The sequence below is a fragment of the Antrostomus carolinensis genome, unplaced genomic scaffold (assembly GCF_000700745.2).
Source record: "Antrostomus carolinensis isolate BGI_N321 unplaced genomic scaffold, ASM70074v2 scaffold5053, whole genome shotgun sequence".
In the NCBI taxonomy this organism is placed as follows: Eukaryota; Metazoa; Chordata; class Aves; order Caprimulgiformes; family Caprimulgidae; genus Antrostomus; species Antrostomus carolinensis.
In genome coordinates, this window is record NW_010307126.1 from 10,451 (window position 1) to 32,200 (window position 21,750).

The window sequence follows — 21,750 nt, forward strand, 5'->3', positions numbered from 1 at the left end:
CTCAGTGGAGAGTGCACAGCCAGCGGCTCAGCACTTACAGTCCCTGGTTAGTTGTGGACCTGCCACATGATCCTGGATGTGTCCCATCATGTCACTTCTCCTGCCCCAGCTTCTACCTTAAAAGACCCACCAGCACCACAGAGGCAGGATCCATGGCCCAGCACTCACTCGTTTAGCCCCTAACCCGGGGTACACCGCTCCCCACAGCAGAGTTCCCTCGGGCAGCACTTCATCGAGCAGCAAAGCCAGCAGAGAACAAGGTGTAGCAGGGGACGGGGGACATCTCACCCCACCTGGCTCTGCAGGACCCTGCATGGGGCCATGGGTGTGCAGCTCATTTCCCACGAAGCCTGCAGCCATCTGGCATGGCCGAGTGCTGGGGGTGGCACAAAAATCTAATAAAAAGGCAGATTCAGCCTCAAAAAGCTCACGTTGTAAACATAGGGCAGGAGGCACCTTTTGTGCTTGAGGCCGTTTCCCTGCCCCTAGCTGAGCTGCTGCCCAAACAGTACTTTAACCCACCTCTGGGTGTGTTTCCACTTAAATAAACACCGGAGGTTCCCTGACACCCTTCCTCCAGGTCCCCTGCTGCTCACCAGCACAGTGCTCGGCTCCCAGAGCTGCTGTGGCACCCAAGACATGCGTTTCCTTCCCCGCCTCGTCATCTCGGCTGCCCTGGGCATTGCCACCTTCCTGAGCTGGAGGCTGCTTCTCTGGAGTCCAGCTGCCAACCAAGGAGGTAACATATGGGCACCATGGCAGTTCTCATGGCTGGCAGTGTTTCAGTGCTGTAGGGGAAATGACCTGGAGCTTTTTTTGGAGGTTCTCAGTGGGCAAATGCCTAGAGCATGGAAAAAACTGTTTGCACAGCTCCCAAGGGCAGGATAACCTTGTGGAGAAAGCCCTTGTTGGGGAGCCCTGCAGCCTTATGTCCTTAGTGGAGTCATTGATCTCAGGTGTGGTGGGGAAACCAGATGTCAGACTGCTGAAGGTAACTACCCAAACCTTTGCTGGGAAGGGTGAAATGCTGTTGGGGAGACAAGGGGAGCAGGGAAATCAGTGATTAATGCCTCTTCTGCCTAAAAAATGCATCCTTCCCATCCAGTCCCAGTCAGTCCAGGGCAAAGTCATCACTAGATTTTGCATTGACAGACATTGTTGGTCTGGGGCTGGGGAAGTTGAAGAGCAGCCCAGGATAGCTTCAGGCACCACTACGTTTCTTCCTGCACTCTGCTCTTCTTTTCCTGAGTTTAACTGTGCTTCTCTTCCCCGTGTGACAGCCTCCTCTAATCACTGGGAAATATTTAACTTTCCAAGGAACCTGGGGAAACCATCAAACTAACTGTCTCCCCAGGGCTACCAAATGCCTCCACTGAGCAGATGAAGCAGATGTGCTGCTGCTAAAAAAAAATATAAAGTAGCAAGGCAGGCATTCATCCTTTGCATTCAAACTCACTGCGGCCTCTCCACATCAAAAATAAGAAGAGAGACTAAGAAGCAAAGCTGAAATTTGAGAAATTGAACCAACTATCATGGAGTCTTTTTATTTGCTTTTGCCTTTTATATTTGCTTTGTTCTCTTCTTGCTTCTGTTTGCTTTTTGCTTTTTATTTGCTTTTGCCTTTTTATCTACAGGAGAAAAAAAATACATAAGAAGTTACGTCACTTGGATTCCTAAATTGCCATGAGACTTCATGAATAATCTCTTGCTTTCACATATATTGATAGCTGATGTTAATCAATTAACAGACACAAAAGAGTTTGCAGGGTGTTGTATATTTGTAGCTACAGACCAATTCACCACTCCTCAGTCTCTCAGAATATTTCTGACTCTCTTTGGTAAACTTACTTCAGTTAAGTTCAGTTGAAAGAGAGGATTTAAAAGCAAAAATTATGATTTAGGAGAGAACAGGGCCTGTGGCACAAAGCTACAGTCGAGATCAGTACTCAGACAAGGCAGTTTGGGGAGAGCAAGGTCTGGGTGTCCATGAGTTCATATGTTCAAGAGGACAGAAACCTGTTTCCCAGCAAAACTGAGCAGTTTGCCATGCAGGGCTGGTCTCCCCTCTCTTACCTGTCTTCTTCATTCATGTCATATCCTTTGCACACTGGAATAACTGGAAAAGAGCCTGTCATGGCATCCTGCGCTGGGGTACTGGCTTGGGGGAAAGTCTGCTATGGACTTTCCTCACCCCCATCTTCAAACAATGTTTCCCAGGTGGCCTGGCCCCCAAGGTGGAAGAGAGCTTCACTTTGACACTGGACACCTTCCTTCATGTTCAGCAGCTCAGGAAGAAGAGACTGAGAGCTTTCTGCAGCCAACAAAGCAAAGTCACCATGCTTCCAAGGAGCCAGGAGGAGAGAGCCCACCTGCTCTCAAATTTGAGAGTAAGCACCAAGCTGGACCTCCTCTACTGCCAAGTGCCATCAACAGGGATGGATGAATGGCAGCAGCTTTTGGAGAAGTTACAGGAGAAAGAAAACATCACACTCCCGGTGCTGCTTCCCTACCCTCGGCAGCACGCCCTGGAGACACAGCTGAGCAAGTTCAACCTGACAGTGATAGAGGCCATGTTAGGGTCCTACACCAAAGTGCTGTTTGTCAGGGACCCTTTCCAGAGGCTGATCTCCACGTTCATGCAAGGCATGGGCAGCAGCTCATCCTTCAGCAGCTTTGTTCAGGATGTTTTAGACAGCGGACAGCACAATGCCAGCGTGACTTGGAAACCACTTGTCAGCCTGTGCCGGCCCTGTCTCGTCCAGTATGACTATGTGGTGATGTTTGGCTTCCTCAGGCAGGAGCTGGGTCATCTGCTGCAGCGGGCTGGGCTGCTTCCAGACAGCCTCCTCCCTGAGTTCACTGATGCCCAAGTGCAGTGGACCTACAGCTGGTTATCAGAGCAGATGTTCAGTGAGCTGTCCTTACACCAGAAGAAGCAACTGTCTCATTTCTACCGCTGGGACCTTTCTGCTTTCCCATTTTCTAGCAGTTTCCTGTCAGACCTTGTCACCACCCCAGAGAGCTGGTAGAAATGCCCCCCCCAGGAGGGACTGTTTCAGAGAGCATTAAACCAAATGCGAATGCTTCAAGATACCAGTTGGTTCATGGACAGACCCTTGCTCCACAGCTGCACACAGCATACTTGTCCATGTCACTGCTCAAGAAGGCACATCAGAGCTGAGACAGACCACTGCCAGGGAGAGGCTATCGGGGCTCCCCCGTGGCTGAACTGTGTTTAAATACAGCAAGAGCAGGCACTAGGGAAACATGTGGCATCAGGGCTTGGAAACCTGCATGAACAGAACTGCAACAGGGTAATCTGCTCTCAGCAAACCTAGTGTTTTGGAGTAAGTTGGGTTGGACCCACAGCAAGCTGCAGCATCATCCTTGCATGCTCTGCCTGCACTGCCATTCAAATTCTGGGCTGCCTTTTGGGCCAAGAGGTTTGTCAATGGCTTCTCTGTGACAAATCTCCCCACACAGATATAAGAAGTGCTCTCGAAGGAGTGCATCACCTGATGTCCGTCTACTCTGCACAACATATATGACACAAGGTGGCAGACCCTCCTGAGGAGCCACTGGTGAGGCTTTCAAGCCTTCATGACTGAGGAAGGCCAAGCCCAACCCATCTTTTGGTCATACCTGTTCTGTGTGAACTGTTTCCTATTTTCTGACCCCATATCTCCTGAGTGTTTAGGCTCAAGAGAGCTCCCAGGACACAGCATGATGCTTGCTCCAACACTAATTTTTGAGTGCAGTTCCCCTTTACCTGGCTGACTTAAATGGGCCAAGCCTAGCTGCCACCTGTACTAGCAATAAGACAAGGATATGGAGGTCTGGACCAGGTACCAGCCACACACCACACCACCACATGGACAGCAGCCTCTGAGAAGTGTCCATCCTTCCAGACATTATGGATGAACTAAAGTTGTCCAGCTTTCAAATCGTGACAGACTTTTACCACAGCATACTATTTCCCAGAATATTTTTTGACTTTATTTTGCAATGTTGTGACATTCACAGAGAATTCCGCGTACATTCGTGTGACAAAGACACTGATTTGACAATGCTCATTAAAGAACAATGGTGAAAGCTGTTGATTAGAACTGACCTAAAACAATTACCGAAAACTTGGCCTCCCCCCTCTCATCGAGGGGCATGCGATTAATAGTGTTAAGATACCAGACCAGATGGCCTTCTTCCACCATCCCACAAACTATCCAGCTACAGCAATTATTACTTGTGTCATTATTGTGCGTAATACTTGACAGTCTAGCAAGATGGCGCAGTTCCTCTTCTGATGATACAGCTCTGGAAAGAGAGAAGCGGCGAATTTCCAGTTATACATAACATTAGAGCCGTGCATCCACGCTGGATTTCATTGAAAAGTACTAGGAAAGGAACATTTTTTTCTTCATAAGTAGACTTTCCCTTCAGCGATTGCAAGCTGAAATCCCGTGCAGCAAGATGTGCATGAAGAGATCTGACGCAGCATGTCGCAGAGGACAGTGCTGTGCACTCACAACAGGATTAGAGCCATGCATCCACGCTGGATTTCATTGAAAAGTACCAGGAAAGGAACATTTTTCTCTTCATAAGTAGCTTTCCCTTCAGCGATTGCAAGCTGATATCCCATGCAGCAAGATGTGCATGAAGAGATCGGATGCAGCATGTCACAGAGGACAGTGCTGTGCACTCACAACAGGAGAGCTGTTCTCAGACAGCTTTGTAGTGCAGACCACAGTTTAAGTCAGGCTATCCCATAGCAGTATCATCCTAGCCCTCCACAGCAGGTCCCAAGTCCATCCCTAGGCTATCTGACACTTAGTTCCATGGGAAAGCAATGTATGAAATGGTAAGACGCTATCTCAGCTTTGTGTTCCTTGGGGTCCCTGTCCCACCCACAGCCCAGCCAGGTATTACATTGATCTCTCTGTAAATTCCTGTTAAGTCTCCAAGCGTCTGTCTTTCCTGCACCCTCAAAAACACTTTCTGTAATTGCTTTGCAACCCCGATTTTATCTGATTGTTCCCCACCCCCCCCAAGGTGTTTGATATAATTACATTCAATTTCAGCGCATCCCAAAAGGAACATGTTTCCTCTTTCCATCGGCCAGTGGCTGTGGAAGGGCAGTAAGAGGACCCTGAGCTGGGGTGGGCTTGAGGGCAAGGACTGGTGCCTGGGAAGCAGTGGGTCACTGATGCTGCAGCAAGAACAGCTCCACAGGCTAAGATCTACATTGGCCAGTCTAACCACTGCATGTACACCTAACCTGGCAAATAACAAGAGAGACTTGATAGACCTAATTAAAAAATTTCACTCGACCAGGCAGTCACTGTGGCTATGCAAGACATTGCAAACCCACTCTGAAATGATGAAAAAGGTGCTCCCAAACCCACGGGGGATATTTCTCAACCTGCTAGTGATATCCTGTCCCATCCCAGGACTCTCACAAAGAACAGGCCTCTCCTGAACGCTGGTGGCTTTCCCCTGAGATGATGCTGGAAGTTCCTCAATAACACACTCTTGCTGTAGCTCCCGGTGTTCTGCGTTAATACATATTGTGTTGCCATGGTACTTCTCAGCCTGATCTGAGTGAGCATGTCCAGCAGTCCCACGAGGCACAATGCCACAGAAACAGTGCCTGATACTGACCTACCTTCCAGACTTTGTATTTTGCATCCCTTCCCAGACATGCAAGAATAGGAATACTCAAGCTCCAATAGCTGTTCTTGCACACAAATTATCACTTTTTTTTTTACACATTGCCAACTTTCAGGAGAAAACAAAAATGCTTTTCTTGCCCAATACCTCAGACCTTAAGAAACATCAATATCATATTTCAATTAATAAAACAATTACATAGCAAGCCCAGAAGGCACAAAATACTTTATGCAACTCACATATACAAATGCCCTTTTTCCAGATGGTAGAACTATAATACTTTAAGTAAAATTAAGTGTGATAAATGAATCTACACACTTCCAAACTATATGCCCTGGAGTGCTTCAAAAAAGCATTTCAAATTATTACCACATTAAGTCCTAAGACAGAGGCCAATTTTAAGCAGGATGTATGTGAGCAAAATTTTGCATAAGGCAATGGAGTTACATCCTATTGCACCATATTTTTTATGGCCCTAGGAGTGCAAAAATAGAAAAAGGACATTTTCATAAACCTATGGACCAGAGAAACAGATAAAAGTTTGCATATGATGAGCAGGTACAGTACATGGCTGACATAATCTAGAGCTAACACGATGCTACAGTGTTAAATCTGTCAGTGACAAAACCTGTGAAGAGGGATGCCCAGCATTAAATCCAACATGAAAAATGCATTCAACCCAGAAGGCATGAGGTCATCACACAGTCAGTACATTTTTCAGACAAGTAGTCCCTGTAGCAAAACATACCCGTTCTCTTACAGGTCAGCAGAACTAAGAGTTGTCTTGAAAAGAAGGCAAGGCCATAGCCTGACAGCAAGGGACTGACCCTAGAGGGCACCCAGAGCCAACTCATCCCCAGCTGTGTCTGTCCCTCTACTCTCCCTTGCCTAGGCTGGTATAAATTGCTGTGGGAACAGTGAGTAACTTGCTCTGTTACTCCAAGGTCCTTTCTCAGATGTCCTCTCCTATTTAAAAGATGGAGGAAAGATGTGGAGGTATGGGGGTGAAAAAAGGCTGAGCATGTCAAATCAATCAGCATCTTGCTGGAAGTCTTCTTCTTATCTCTCGTTTTTTTCTTTAATCAGAGAAGACAAAGTAGCATGTGAACTAAAAATTCATTAAAGCCCCAGTGCAGACAAAGCAAATCTCATTTAACTCGGCATAAATCAGCTATTGGTCACATTTTAGGGTTTTTCTCTGAATCGCTTTTGTTACATAGGTAAGACCATCATCCTCAGCTAACATCAGAACTCCTCCTCATCTTCCTCTAATGTATATCTGGCTTTGTGTGCAGAGGGGACACAACAGGGTCCAGCCCTCAGTGCCTCTCACGCCTTCCCCCATCTCCACTAGAGAACTGCTTGTCTGGGTTCAATGCATTGAAGTCCTTTTTGGCAAAGCATCACAAGGTGATCCATCTTCCTCATAACAGAAAAAAAAGAAACAACCACTCTGCCATTTCACATTGGCTGGTAGTAAGGATGTCTCCCATCCTTGCAGCAAATTTAAATGAAACCTGAAAGATTTTTTTCAATTACACCTAGATAACATCACCTTCCACTTTCTCTTCATTTGAATTTACATCACAGCTATAATCTAGCAGCAATACCCTCTCCTAGAGAAAACAATGATTGGACAATTAAATGTGAAAGCTCCATGAATCAGTGGATGAGCCACATGAACATAGATTTTTTTTTTTTTTTCCATTATAGTCCTACTGCCTTCAGCCTTGTGGTCCCTCTGGTGTAAGCTCAGTTTCTTTAGGAGAGTTTGCTCATCAAACTTCCCTTTTACACACGCACAGACCATGGCTTAAAGGTCCCGGGCTCAGCAGAAGGGCACTGTAAAGAGGAAAAAAAAAAGTTAGCAACAAATGAGGGTCCTGGCCCAGGTTTGGCACGTCCCACCATGATCCCTTTGAGGTGGGCAACTTTGTACCATTGAAGACGTGAGCCCATATCCCCGTCTTTCAAAACACAGAGATGTCTGTCTGATGGCATCCCTGTTCAAGGTTGTGCCTGGCTGTAGCTGAAGGCCTGATGGTCAACTGTTTGTGCAAATTCTCAAAACCATTTCTGAGTCCTCCTCCCCAGACAGTGATGCAGGTGTTAGGTGAGAAGGACTAAAATATCCAGGTTTAACTGTTAACTACAGCAGGGTTCAAGCTGATGAAAGCCTGGAGAATGTCCACACAGATAGACAGCTGTTTTTTCTGAGTCATTTAGGAATTAGCAGGACTCGTGCAGGGACCAATCCCACACAGTCCTGTCACAACGCTGTAACACAGGAGGAGCCCATGAAGAGACAGCCCACAGCCTCTCAGGAGGCTCCTGTGGTCATAACATTCAGGAGAAGCGAGCACTTGAAGTAACACTTTCCTCTCCCTCCCTCCTTGAAGGACACCACTAAATCAGAGCAGACCTGCAAGATATGTTAGTAGTGGTGATCCCCTAAGAGATGATAGTCAGGAGCATCAGGACAAGTCAGTGCCTTTGTTCTACAGACAGCATTTGGAGGATGGAGGGATGAACTGCAACTTCACTGATACTGTATGGCAGACCTTCTTGCAATGGGAGCCCCAGCAATGCTGGTCTGTGGATTTGCCTCTGGTGGCATGTTAAATGAAGGGTAACATTCATGAAATAAACCTCATCTGCTTAAGCAGGGCCACAGCCTCCCCTCATCATTGCCCTAAATCCCAGACCTCAGCCACTGTGACCAGCACACACGCTCCATGTGCAGTAGGCTGGCCAGGGAGCAGACTATGAAAGCAGAAGCTGTTACCATTTTGGTGAAGACGTCCACGCAAGCATTGCGGATCCTCTCTGGGGTGGCAGGACTGTCCAGTCTGAATGGTTCAGTCAGGCCAGATTCCTTCCTTGCTGAGTAGATGGCATCTTTAATGGCATAAAACACTGAGGCAGACAGGAACAGAGGTGGCTCTCCCACAGCCTAGACAGAGCACAAGCAAGAGTGAGGCTGCAGCCCAAAACAGTCCTGGTCCAAGACTAATGAGGCTAACAGAAATATAGGCAAGCCCTAGATGACAATTGGGAATTGTTTGCATTCCTCATTCCTTCTTTGTAACTTCTCAGTCTCCCAAATGTGATCAGGAAGGAAAGACCAAGTCAAAACACCCCCTTGCCTTCCATGTGTGAACTTCAGTCTACCAGGTGTGATCAGTGAGGAAAGACTGAGCTACAACAGTCCATAGTCCATTTAAAGAACAGACAGTAGGAAAACACAAGCTTTCTGACACAGCAAAGCTGTTATGAAGGAAAAAAGGACTAATTCATTCCCCACAACCTTTTGGATGGTGCTAAAGTTGCAAAGGGAATTTGGATAAGGCAGTGGCAGGTTGTTTGGGCAGAGAGCATGATGCTCCATCACTGAAGGTCCTTGCAAACCAGCAGGAACGCCTCCCCCATGGATTACACAAATATTATCTAATACTGAAGTCCCTACTAGCCCCTTTTTTCTTAATTCTGTCATCAACACTAATCACCCAAAAAGTTCTCCTCATTGATGAAGAGGTTCCTGTAGACGGAAGGGAAATGGGAAACTGTAAGGAGGCAACCCAGGCATATACAGATAAGGATTCTGGGTGGCTTCTCCAACTGCTCTGTGGAACCATTAAGTAAAGCAAATTCATTGATGCTGTATATCCAGTCCTGCTCTGTGCAGCCCTCACAAACTGCAGAGAACAGCACTGACTGCAGTGGAAACAGCTGAAGGACACATGGATTAATAACAGACCTTTAAGGGTGACATGAGCACTGTGAAACAGTAAAGAAAGCAAAACATGAAAACTCAGACATAAGATCTTGGTATATCAGATCTGGGGAAGTGACACTGCTGGAAACATTATCTGCAGTGGTGGCTCTGGTGCCAGGGAAGGGCAACTAGGGAGTTGATATTGCAGAGGGAGGCTGGCAGCCTCTGCTACAGCAGAACTGGCACAGCAAAGCCACTTCAGTTCTCTCTAATGGACAATCAGGGCAGCGATGTGCAGGTTAATTCAGTTCTTTAACTATAAAGGATAGCATACATATTTCTAGTAAGGAATGGGAAAACATCCTGACCCCAGAAAAAAGCCAATGTAACAAGATTAAATATTTAGACATATAAATCACTACTTTATCACACTCAACTTCACAGAATTATAGAGCAGTAGGAGGCCTGCAGATCTCACAGGTATACCTTGGATGAATAAACTGCCTTGCTGTTTGGACAGTCACGGAGAAGAGACACATAGAATTCTGTTGGGATGTCTCCAAACGCTGGGATTTTGTACATCCCAGGCCCTCGAGTGTACAAATTCCCTTCAGGAGAATAGCGCAGCTCCTCCATGGTGAAGAGCCCAAGGCCTTGGACAAATGCTCCTTCTATCTACAAACACAATCCAAACAAGGTTACATTATTTTTTGTTGCTGCTGTTCTTCCCTGCACAAGAAAAAACAGTGATGATTTCCACCAGTTTTCAGCCCTCCCCTCCCCTCCTAATTTCTCTAAACGCTTGTCCTTTCTGCCGAGTACAGCTTGGCACCTTTGCACAATGTCTGTGTTCCCATATAGATGTGTCTGCATTTCCCTGGCAGGTGAAGCAATTTACAAACACACGTAAACAGATATGCTGTAAACGCAGGATAGGAATTTTCTGATTAAGCAAGGGGAAAAAAAAAAATCAATGCCAAAATATTGATTCCTTCACAGGCAGATTAACACTGAATAGTTGTATTTGCTGATAATTCAAAGCATAAGATGATTAAAAGGACTGAAGATTACATATCTGAAGACAAACTATTTTTTATGCTTTCTATTTTAGTATAAATGCTTTCCTAAGTACTGCATATTCTCAAGTCACCAGCACAGACAGCTGCAAAAACACTCCCATATCCATTCAAGTACTAAAGACTTCTTTGCATAATTTTTCCAGTGTAAATTTCAGGAGAAAGAAAAAAAAGAAAAAGAAAAAAAAAGGGAGCAGCTATGAGAGGAGGATGTGCTTGAACAACCCTACGCAAAGTAGCTCTGCTCTCTGCGCCCACAGAGGGATCTGAGAGGCAGACCAGTCTAAGGACTTGGCATAAACATTCACTAACCCAGCTCTGTGTACTTGTGTTCCTGCAGTCATACAACCTCCTTTCCCTCCTCTGCCCCCAGATCCTCTGCAGCAATTCATGGAAGGACACAGGAAATTGAGATCTCTCTGACAGGCTCCATATAGCCCATCTCTTTATTCCCAGACCCAAACTGACAGGTTACAAAGACAGAAAAGCTCCTTCTCCCTTTGTCCACTTAAAAAAGTGTCTTTTCTAAAAAAATGTCGCTTTTCATTTTACCTATAGAAGAGCTCTGCAACTCGTGCTCTCCTGTAAACCCCAAATCCTGCAGCAGTTTCACTGGAGTTACATTATGTCAACATCTAGAGTTAGCAAGGGAGCTAAGATGGCTGGATAAGCATGTGCAAATGTCTAACAATTCTCCTCTGTATACCAAACAACCCTGTGTTTATTATCTTTATTTGCTGAAAGTTATCATTGTGATTATTACTGCACAAAATCTTGTCCCTGACTAAGGGGTTTGCAAGCTAAGTGAGATGTCCAACTTCCTATTGAGATCCCTACACAGCAGTAGGTCAAAATATACGACTAACTCTTTATTCACAGAAAAATTTTCACTGAATTAAATGGAACTTGATATTGACAGATAGGAGTATAAAAATCAGGTGTGGGATTTAGTCTCACATGCCACATTGTATAAAATAACCTTGGGATGAGGTTATTCCATTGTATTAGTATTATCTGGATTCATTCCTTCGGCAAGGCAGATGCCAAAAAGCATCAGTGTGGTGGTAACTGGAGAATATCCTGTATCTTAATAACCAGGGCAAAAAAACCCAAGAAGATATTTCCCTATATAATTCTGTGGCTATTGCCTAGTTAAATGCAGATCAAACTGGTTTTCATAGCTAGTCTAAAGTGCCTTACTACATACCCAAGTTTAAAATGTTCTGTTTGCAAAGGCACAACCTGAAGAGGGATAACAGCTCATCTAGAAAAGCCTGAGAGCAGTGTGACTGCTTTAACTTGGTGGAAATAGCAACACTATTTCACTTACCTGTCCTATATCTATGGCTGGGTTCAGACTAGTACCAACATCCATAACAATGTCTGTGCGAATGTTCTAAAAGGCAGAAATAAAGAATAAATCATCACAGAACACTGAAACTGGCACACCATGGTCTTGTATGGGGAGGAGTACCCACATTTGGCCAGGGTTCAACAATCTATCTCAGCTCAACTCTTCATACTCACTTTTAATCTGAGTTCATCCCTAAAGTAAATCAAAGGAACTCACTGCAGTTTTCCCCAGAGATCCAATGGACCCAATTTATATTGGTTCCAAGCTGCTAGCATCAGCTGCTAACCAACTAGGTCAGATTCTCATGGGGTTTTATTTTCTTTTTGTCTTTCTTTCTAGAAGTCTTCACTGCTATTTTTAATTATTAACTCAATTCCAGTATGTTTCTGTTCTTTTGTGCTAACACAGTGCTGCTATCTCTTACTTAAGCAAATCCAATAACTTTTGCAATCATTCATTAAGCCTCCTAATATCCCCACAGGGTAGATAATTATCATTTTATTATACTTACGGATTGTTGCACTGTGGAGCAGAGGAGTTAAGAAATTTACTGAAGGTCACACCAGACCAATGACAGAGCTAGGAACAGGCTGACACCCAGTATTTGTTCTAACTCCCTGTGAATGTTTCCTTCACCTAAACACAGAGGGCTGTGTCACTGTTGAACTTCTCACCTTGTGGTCACCTGTCAGGCAATCTATCTCAACCTCAGAGCAAGCAACACCATAACTGAAGTAGTAGAATGGTTTCCCTTCATTCTTTTCAAAGTCGTAGCCAAGGTCAGGAATTCTTGATACAAAGAAAAACAAAACCACATTTCATCCCACGAACAGTCAAAATGAATACAAACACATTGCAATTTATCAAATCCTTATTCACTTTTGTTTCATCCCTTCCATCAAGCCCAAGCAGAAATAAAAAGTGTAAACAACTATAAATAGAAATCTACTGAAGCTGCTCTTGTATTCCAAAACCTGACTGAAACTATGGAACTATTTTAGCCGTCTTTACTTTCCCAGGAATCTCAGGGCTTGTGATGACTATTGTGAACTCATTCCCACCAATCTAGTATCAAATCTTTTGCTTTTATAGTGCAGTTGAACATTTCTTGGAGGTCATTAAATTTCAGAGCATAAAGTTGAACCAGAAACTGGATTAAGCTAAGAACTGATTTTAAGCACAGTTCATGGCAAACTTTGTATCTGAGTACTTTATCTGAATACTGGCTTTTTAAAATACTGACAGTCACTTGGTTAAGAGAAAAACACATTTCAGAGATACAACAGAAATGAGTTCATACTATATTTTAGTCCTACACAGGCTCTTCTCAACACTGTGGGGTTTTTTTTATGTCAACTCCTCTGCCTCAAAGATGATGGATCTCTTCCTTCAGCAGTAAAGCTGACTAAGAAAAGTGCCTCATTTCAGAACTGCAAAGGAACCAGCAAGAGTTTAAAGTGGGAGAACGAAATAGAAAGCACTGGTATCTGCTCATGCCACAACAGACAGTACAACGCTCCAGCCAATTGCCATAAGTAGCTTTGTCCTCAAGGACAATCCCTGCCCCCTTTTTCCCTGCATGACAGTTCTAGTGCAACGCTAAGTCACAAGGCTGACATAGAGCAGAGCCCCAGGCAAAGCTCTGATTTAATTTATAACTCCTCAGACCTAGGTCAGGTAGAGTGAAGTCAGATCTACCTCAGATTTACATGAGATCTGAACTTGTCCCCAAGAGCTGTGCTCCATCAGGAACCAATTCTTCCCAGCCAGGAGAGTCTTAACCTCAGCTTAAGATTTCTAAGTAGGAAAGGGAATGCAGTCCTAAATTAGAGCAGCGACAGGGGAATATGGGCTGTAAATCCTCCCAGAATTTCCCTGGATGCTACCCATGCAATCGAGTAAGAGCTCGAATGAACAGCATGAATATTCACTCACCTATAAAACCCCGTGGCCGACAGGCTAACACAGTTCTCATAGGCGGCTTTAATCTGGCAAAGGGAACAAGAGTTTGAAAACAGGAATTGTCCAACCAGTCCCTGCAAAATAGCTACCCCAAACACATTTCCAGGAGAACATGATTAGAAGGTGTCCAGTGACAGATAGCTGTCATGCTACCCAGCATCAGCAGTGCCAAGAGAAACATCATGATGCAGCTGCTTCCCCAAATAGCCCTGTCAGCAGCTACCAGGGGCAGAACTTGACCATTGGCAGAGGGATAAGACTTGCTCATTTGTTCAACTCTCAGCTACAGGTTAGACTTTCAACCTCAGAGACAAAGGTTAAATTGACAGTCATCTTTACTTCAATGAGGCCAGGGGAAATCCTATCCTGACTTCCAAATCACAAAGTCAAAACTCCTCCCAGGAAGAGAAGAACTTGGATCTGAAAATGGCCTTACAGCACACCAATCTCTTCTTGAAGGTACGGAGATACTGCAGCCAAGTAGCACTACAGGAGGTGAATGTCAGCTCAACAAAGAGTCATCTTTGTCACAGAATCCCTTCACTACAAACCAGGTTTCTTCCTGTCCAAGACTGTAGCCTCACTAGAAAGATATATGTAACCACTGAAGACTTTTATTTGGTCAAGTTTGTCGCAGGCAGGCCCCAGGATCTGGAAAAATCTCATTATTAAGGTCATAACTGATGTTTTGGGGATGACCTCTTGCAAGCTTTGGTTACTTCCCCTGCCAGGTTTCTGTGTCACTGTCTTTGCTCAAATCTTTGCTAGCCAGATGCAGAAGGCCTGGAGGAAATACCTGCAAACAGGGTTTGCCAATTAAAACAACCGCTGACAATGCCCACTTGTCTCGCGACAGTTACAAACAGCTTACCCAGTCTTCCCAGGATCCTTTGGGATTAGACTGTTTGATTGGCTCAAGTCTTTTTAAGATAGTCTGACATGCATTCTAGAAACAGAGAGAAGCAATATTTTAAGATTTGAAAAGTCAGCTTGTAGTATTAAGAGCTTCAAAGAACCTTTGGTTTAAATCAATATTGCCTTTAGGACTTTGGCATATCATAAAAAGGAACAAAGTTCACTAACAGATGTCTTTCTATATAGGAAGAAATGTCGACTGAAAAGGATTTTAAAGCAGATTGGCTGTGCTGATAGCAGAAGGGAAACCCAAATACATCACAGAACTTTCTGGACCGTGACAGAAAATATCAGAAGTCCACCCATTTATACAGTAACTTTATCTGTACCAAGTCATAGCAGGACACCTTAGCATATCTAGCGAGATGATCCCAGAACACTGAAAAAAATATTCTTGCCAAAATTCAACCTAGTAAGACAAGATGTGCAGAGAATAAAAACAGTCTGTTTTTTCTTTACAGTTACACTTCCTCTTTTTTAAACCTGAGAACAACCAGTACTAAATTCCTCTTTTCAATGAAAAACTCACATACCCTTCAAATATATATGCAATGGTAACTCTACCATGTCAGAGACAATCATGACCACACCATTGCTACAGAAGGATGTTTGCTCTGCATCAACACTTAGAGGTCTTTGTTTGTGGAACACATCCCACAGATCATCTGCCATTAATATCTGCAGCACAATATATTTGTTATAGATAAGGTCGCATTAATTACTAACTGGCTACCTGTTTAAATAGATACTTTGTTCTGTTCATTTTGAGTAATCACAAACACTCCATTTCAGAACTACAAAAGGACTGAAGGAGAGTTTTGAATAACTTGGGGGAAAAAAAAAATAAAAGGTAATTCACCATCTAGCACCACTGGTAGTTATAGCATGTAAAGAAGTTATGAAGTATCCTTAGCCTGGAATTGCCTTTTGATAGTTACATTTTCCTTAAGCAATAGATAAATACACATCAAGTTTTCATGTTCTGGAATCCTAGCCCATAACCCACTAGTTTAAATAACTCAATTTCCGTACGTGGACAGCCATTCCATTGATGTCTGCGCTGACAGATGCGGCTGTTGGGGAGGTATTTGGGACAGTGTTTGTGCTGGTCTCACTGATGTAAATTTTGGAGGTGGGGATGCCAAGTGACCTGCTAGCAACCTGCAGAGCAAAGGTAAGCAATTGGTTACACACGAGAATTGTCATTCATTACACTGCTAGGATCCACACTGCAGCCTCTACCCTCTCCCACCCTAAATTTCATTTTTCTTGAAGACTCAGTTGATTTGGTAGGGCTAGCCAGAACATTCTTCAGTTTGCCCTTCACAGACAGAATGCGTGGAAGCACATACACTTTTGCCACAATAACAGACATTCACTTCACTATTGTGAGATTAAATTCTTCTCTCAACAGTTACAAGAATCAGAGGATAAAGAGCCCTATTATATTTCCATTTCATTTCCCTGCTGAAGCAATGTTGCTCCCTTAAGCCTTTTTAACTACAAAGGCATTAGCATATGCAGATAAATATGTTTGCAACACAACTAATTTTTGTATAAAGTATATGTAAACTGTAGTTTCATGGGATGAAATTAAATTGCCAGAAGCTAGATTGTAAGCATAACCTGCATTATCTACATAATAAGCATTAAAACAAAGAAGAAGCTGATTTTCATACTCAATTGTGATAATACTCTGGAAATCTAACACTGCTGCTGAAACAATTAAGAGGAATTAGTCATGATTTGTTACCGTACACATGCACAGAGAGGCAGTGTCAAGCTGTCTGAAGCAATACTATAGAGTGAGTAATATTCTTGAGAAGATGTCTCATTTGGTTAAGTCCAAACTTATTATTACCTGAATCATTTTGGTGTGAAGTCCTTGACCCATCTCAGTCCCTCCATGTGTAAGTAACACAGAGCCATCTGTATACACATGGACCAGAGCTCCAGCCTACAAAAGGGAACATTAATCCAAGATTCAGCATAAATGAACTAGTGAAGCACTTCGCAGATTTCAGTTACAAACTACTGAGAGAATTAATTTGGAGCAAGATCTATGTTGTTCTTTGGTGTAATTAAAGCCACTAGTTTACACTCAAGGTGAGTTTGGTTGAATCTCACCAACTCACTAGGAGTTCCAATGACATAACAAACCTCAGTCAGTATTTTCAGCTCAGAAAGCAGGTGAAGTAACCCAAACCTGTCCCTGTGAAACAGAGATACACCCTTCACCTGAACTTGGTAACACCACTGACAGTCTGACAAGTCAAGTCAGTGACAAGAACAGTGTTCTGACTATTGGGGAAGCGAGAATAGGCAGGGAAATTGACATAATGCAATACCATGGAAACACAGCTGCATTGTGGTGTCTTTTGGACAGTATAAAGTGTTAATTCTTGTGTTGCTCATTTTGATTTGTAAAATGTGTGCTCTTTCCTAACTAATTTAATAGTTCTCCAAAAAGCTCCAGTTTGGTACAAAGCCCTGGGGGAGGCAGCATAAATCTAGCTTCTCTCTTGAAAAGATAAATAACACTTACAGACCTGATTCAGAAATGGGACAGTGAAACTGATGCCAAATTTGGTGGGAATGATGCACATTCCTCTCTTCTTCCAGCGATTCTGCCTACAAGGAAAGAACATTATTCATATACTCACGAGGCTTTTGTCACAACTCAGTACTATGCTTCCCTCTGACAGCTTGGGAATCAAAGCAGAAATTAAATGCCTAAATGCAATATAGATTGAGTTAATCCGTAATTTTTATGAAAGATTGGCTTTGTTTATGGGTCCCAACAAGAAGAAATCTGAAATGAAGATTTCTCCCCTAGACATTACAGAAGAAATTGTCTGGACAATTAACTATTCAGTTGTATATCCAAGCCAACTAAAAAAAGACAGTGGAAAGCCTAAACAAATTGCCTTGATCACCATTTGAAAAGCCTAGCTGGACTTAAACCCCTCTCCTTTACTACATTTACCTTACAAAATCATGTCATGGTAGGTCTGTTTCTTGCTTTATTTAAGCTGCCAGCAAACTGATAGAGGTTTCTTCCCACAGTGAGCATGAACAAATTTCAAAAAGAGACATTTTCAGAAGTTACTCTGCAAATATAAGGTCTGACTTCATATCACCCAAGTTACTAAGAGAACTTAGAAGTCAGTAGGCAAAAGATGAAACCAGTAACAAGATAGCTCCAGAACACCTACTTGTTGAATTCTTCAATTAGTTTCTTCCTGGCATGATAGCTGGAGCTTGACAAACATTCATCCCAGCACCTTCTTAGAGTAAATCCCTCCAGCTTTTGGTTAAAATGAGTCAGGTCTCCTTCATTATAAAGATTGAGCTTCCGCACCTTCCCAAAGAGATATATAAAGGACATGCCAAGTTTAATTCCTCAGACTAGGTCTTTTTAATGGATGACATAAAAAGCATGTTGGTTCCTAGTTTTATTCCTCTGCACACTCTACAGAACAATAGAACAGACAGACAAATATCTGTTTATGGGGAAATGGGGCTAAGACATAAAGGCTTTTCAGGACAGATTGGGACTTGCAAATTTTGCTAGCAAATTGTTAGTAACCTAGTGCTTTTGGAATTTTTTTTTTAATATCTACCCTTAAAGCAGGTGTTACATAACTGAGGCTACTGAGGGAATTTAATGAAACATAAGATAATCCATGCTATAATGTAGCTTTCACACAGAAAGTCTAAAATCCTGCTAAGGCCTTAGCAAAAATGAAGCAAAAGTTCTTCTGCTTAATAATTTTCCATGGTTTTGTCCAGTTCTCAAAGCTTATGCAAAGGCACCACCACAATGAAGTGTGTCAGTGGATCTGTACCTCCTCAGGTGGCAGGCCACACTTCCTAGCAAGGTCACTCATCCAGCACTCAGCGATCATCATTCCTTGGGGCCCTCCAAAGCCACGGAAGGCTGTGTTGGAAGACAAGTTGGTCTTGCAAACAATGCCCACGCTGCTGACATTGGGGATGTTGTAGGAGTTATCCAGGTGTAACAGGGCTCTGTCCATAACCTGGTGAAGACAAAGAACGGGAGTGGATACTTTTCACATGAATCACATGACAGACTTCTCACTAGTTGGCAAAGCCAGGCTGGAAAGCTCTGAAGCTAATTTAAAACAACCACCACTTTCTCTTGCAGATCTGCAGTCAACACAGTTGGATGAGCACTAAGGTACAGTCAGTGATCCCTCCCATTTGCAATGGAGTGTTCAAGCAGTGTCCTCCTGAACAACAGAACAATAAGCACACTTCTCTGTTGACGCTTAGGACCCTGGCACAGATTGAGCTTCAAAGTCCTTTGTTGGCCCTGGGCTGATGCTGAGCCAAACAGCTACTATAAATGCCATTACCCACCTGGAAGAACTAGAATCTTCTTTTAATTATATTGAGTAACCTGTTAGTGGAAAAGAAATCTTGCTGATATCAAGTGACTCAGTAGCTGGGCTATGGCAGTAAGGGCAACTATATGAAATAAGGATTTTCAATAGCTACATCTAAATGGCAAGATTTGAGATCTTGGACCACTATTTGTTCAAACTGGGAAAGGGCCAGAGCTTCTTTCTGGTTTGTGTTCCCATATTTCCTTTCCAGCAGCAGCACAGAGAGAAGATAATGCACACCCCAACCTTATTTCAACATGGAGTTCTTGCTAGTGCCCTGATTCAGACACAGACAAAAAGACCATTCACATAGATGTACGCTCGACCAAGCTCTTATTTTATACAGAGACACTTGCCTGCCATTCTGCTTTGCACAGAACCAACCACATCACTAGCATCAAATGTGGCTTTGTTAGAGAGCTCTGGCAGTTCTCTCCCACTGAAATGGATTTAATTTTTGCAGAAAATTATCAAAGACTCAGTGGAGTAGAGAAAGGGAGCTAGAATAAACATGAGTGACATGAGACTATTGGGTTGGTCGCACACATGACAGAAAAGGAGAGGTTTTTTACTCATCAGCATAAATATTCTTGGAGACAAACTCAGAACTCAGGCCCATTCTTGTTCTTAGTGCTTGTGAACCCAGTGTTAGCTTTAGCCAGTCCTTAACAAGTTGATTTAGTTGATTTAGGCACTCTGCCCTGATCAGCCTATTGACTTGGATGTTTCTTAATCCAAGGAACTAGCTTTCCCCAAAGCTGGGGAACTATCAGTCATCTTGCATTGCACAAGAAATTTCCCATCGCAGCCCTTTGTAATGCAAAACAAATTTTCTTGGCCCTTTTGCCTAATCCAAGTTATTACAGCATCAATAAGAATCATGTGGCACATGCCAAGGCAGGTCAATTGGCTCAAAAAACCTAGCAAGGTCTGTTTTCAGTCATGCCAGAGAGCAGGATACGCAAGCAATGCTGTAGACAACAAATCTCTGAAGTCAGAGCAAAAGGTTGCACAGGGAAAAGTCTTCTACCTAGTTAGCCATCAAAAAAATTTTACTTACACCGTAAGAGAGGTCTACAGAGTTGCCCCCATTGCTGTAGTATGACACCTCCAGACTCTTGACTTTCCCATTCTTCATGAAACCAACCTGTCAAGAGAGCCTCCTCAGTAATCCGTTTTCTACCAAATGTTCTTTTTCATGCTTCCCTCCAAAAACCGTATGGACCTCATGCAGGGAAAAGGTTGACTGTCCTCTGCTGCAGCATAGGACAAGCACAGGCAGCAACTGAGGAAACTTCCCAGTAAAAGATCCATGTATGCATCTTAATCTTGCTCTAGAAAACTGTAAAATAAGTGCTGGCCACTTGCCACAGACACGCCTTCCTTAACAGGTTTCTGCTTTGAAAAGCAAAAGCAGTTGGATGGGGACTGAAGATGAAAGGAAGTTCACAAAACACAGTAGCACAATACTGCAAACAAATGAGGGAGCACTAAGAGCAATGATTGTCAACAGGGCAAAGTCTTGGTTGCAAGGAAGGAGGAAGTATTTATGCTGAAGTGACAAGAGGGGAACCACCTGAGCCAAAAGAACTTCTGCAGGATTGTAACGGGGAAAAACGCTATAACCCAGCTGACCTGACCCATCTGCAGCAGGGGAGATCAGCAGTAAAACAACCAGAGCAGCCATTTTTTCATAGCATCTTACTACTCTCTGATGTTGCAGGTGGTAACATTGAGAGAACACGCATTCATTTTGTATGTATGCATACCTTGTACCTTCCCAGGAAAGGATGTCTCCCACCACTTATCAGCATGTCCTCATCTCGATCTAGCATGCACCTTACTGGGCGCCCAGTTCTGTTAAAGGAGACAGTTATCAGGTAGAGCCTGAAATGCACAACACAGTTCCTACAGAGCAACACTCTCCTTTTTTAGTAAGCATTGTCTTCCCAGAGTGGCAATAGGGAGTTAGGGGCAAACTGCTTGATTTATATATCTTCCTCTTATGAAAATAGCAAGACTGAGTTTAAAAAAAAATAAAAAAATTAAAAATTAAGATCTTAGAAGTTGGAAACTTTTCATGAAAACTCTTGTGGAGACTCTGATATTACAAAGAAGGACAGTTTCTTACAGAGACAGATGCTAATAACTGACCAGTCACTGTTTTCCAGACTATTTCTCAAGGCACTCTCTTGGCTTTGCAAGAGAGAATGCCATATGAATTATATAATAATGCTAAATAAAGTACTAACTAGCCTTCAATTTGACCTTGTTTTTATTTGCTTATCTATTATTCAAGGAAGAAAGAAGGAGTTGCTCTCCATTTTCTAACAATTCTGCCTTCCCAGTGCATCTCTTTAGGTTGTAAAAATATCTAGGGAAGGTCATAGATATTATTTCATAACCTTTGGGATATAAAATAGTGGTTTGGCTGGCAGAGATAAAGGAAATTTAAAAATGCACATGTATTACTGATTAATTAGAGAAAGCAGATGGTTTGCTCAGAACAGGAAAAATAAAGCTGATTTAAGTACAGGAGCTTCATTTTGGCTGTTCTCTTCCAAAGGTATTTTATCAAACTGCTCTGTGTTGCAAGACCCACCTAGCATTGCCAGTAGAGTGCATCCCCACCTACAAGGGCAGCATTGGGAAGAG

General features: G+C 43.3%; 1 protein-coding gene across 2 annotated transcripts in view; it reads right to left on the reverse strand.

Annotated features, from left to right (window-relative positions):
- Positions 1-7,152: 7,152 nt before the first annotated feature.
- Positions 7,153-21,750, reverse strand: part of XDH (xanthine dehydrogenase) — a 50,485-nt gene continuing 35,887 nt past the window's right edge. For both annotated transcript variants that reach the window (XM_010165312.1, XM_010165313.1), the window contains 14 exons: positions 20,865-20,952; positions 20,156-20,242; positions 18,535-18,726; positions 17,902-18,047; positions 17,236-17,317; positions 16,548-16,643; positions 15,719-15,847; positions 14,643-14,717; positions 13,745-13,797; positions 12,484-12,598; positions 11,786-11,851; positions 9,866-10,054; positions 8,450-8,617; positions 7,153-7,506 (listed from right to left, as the gene is read on the reverse strand). In XM_010165312.1, coding sequence (XP_010163614.1) covers positions 7,456-7,506; positions 8,450-8,617; positions 9,866-10,054; positions 11,786-11,851; positions 12,484-12,598; positions 13,745-13,797; positions 14,643-14,717; positions 15,719-15,847; positions 16,548-16,643; positions 17,236-17,317; positions 17,902-18,047; positions 18,535-18,726; positions 20,156-20,242; positions 20,865-20,952 — 1,537 coding nt within the window. In that variant the 3' untranslated portion in view covers positions 7,153-7,455. The remainder of the gene's footprint in view (positions 7,507-8,449; positions 8,618-9,865; positions 10,055-11,785; positions 11,852-12,483; positions 12,599-13,744; positions 13,798-14,642; positions 14,718-15,718; positions 15,848-16,547; positions 16,644-17,235; positions 17,318-17,901; positions 18,048-18,534; positions 18,727-20,155; positions 20,243-20,864; positions 20,953-21,750) is intronic.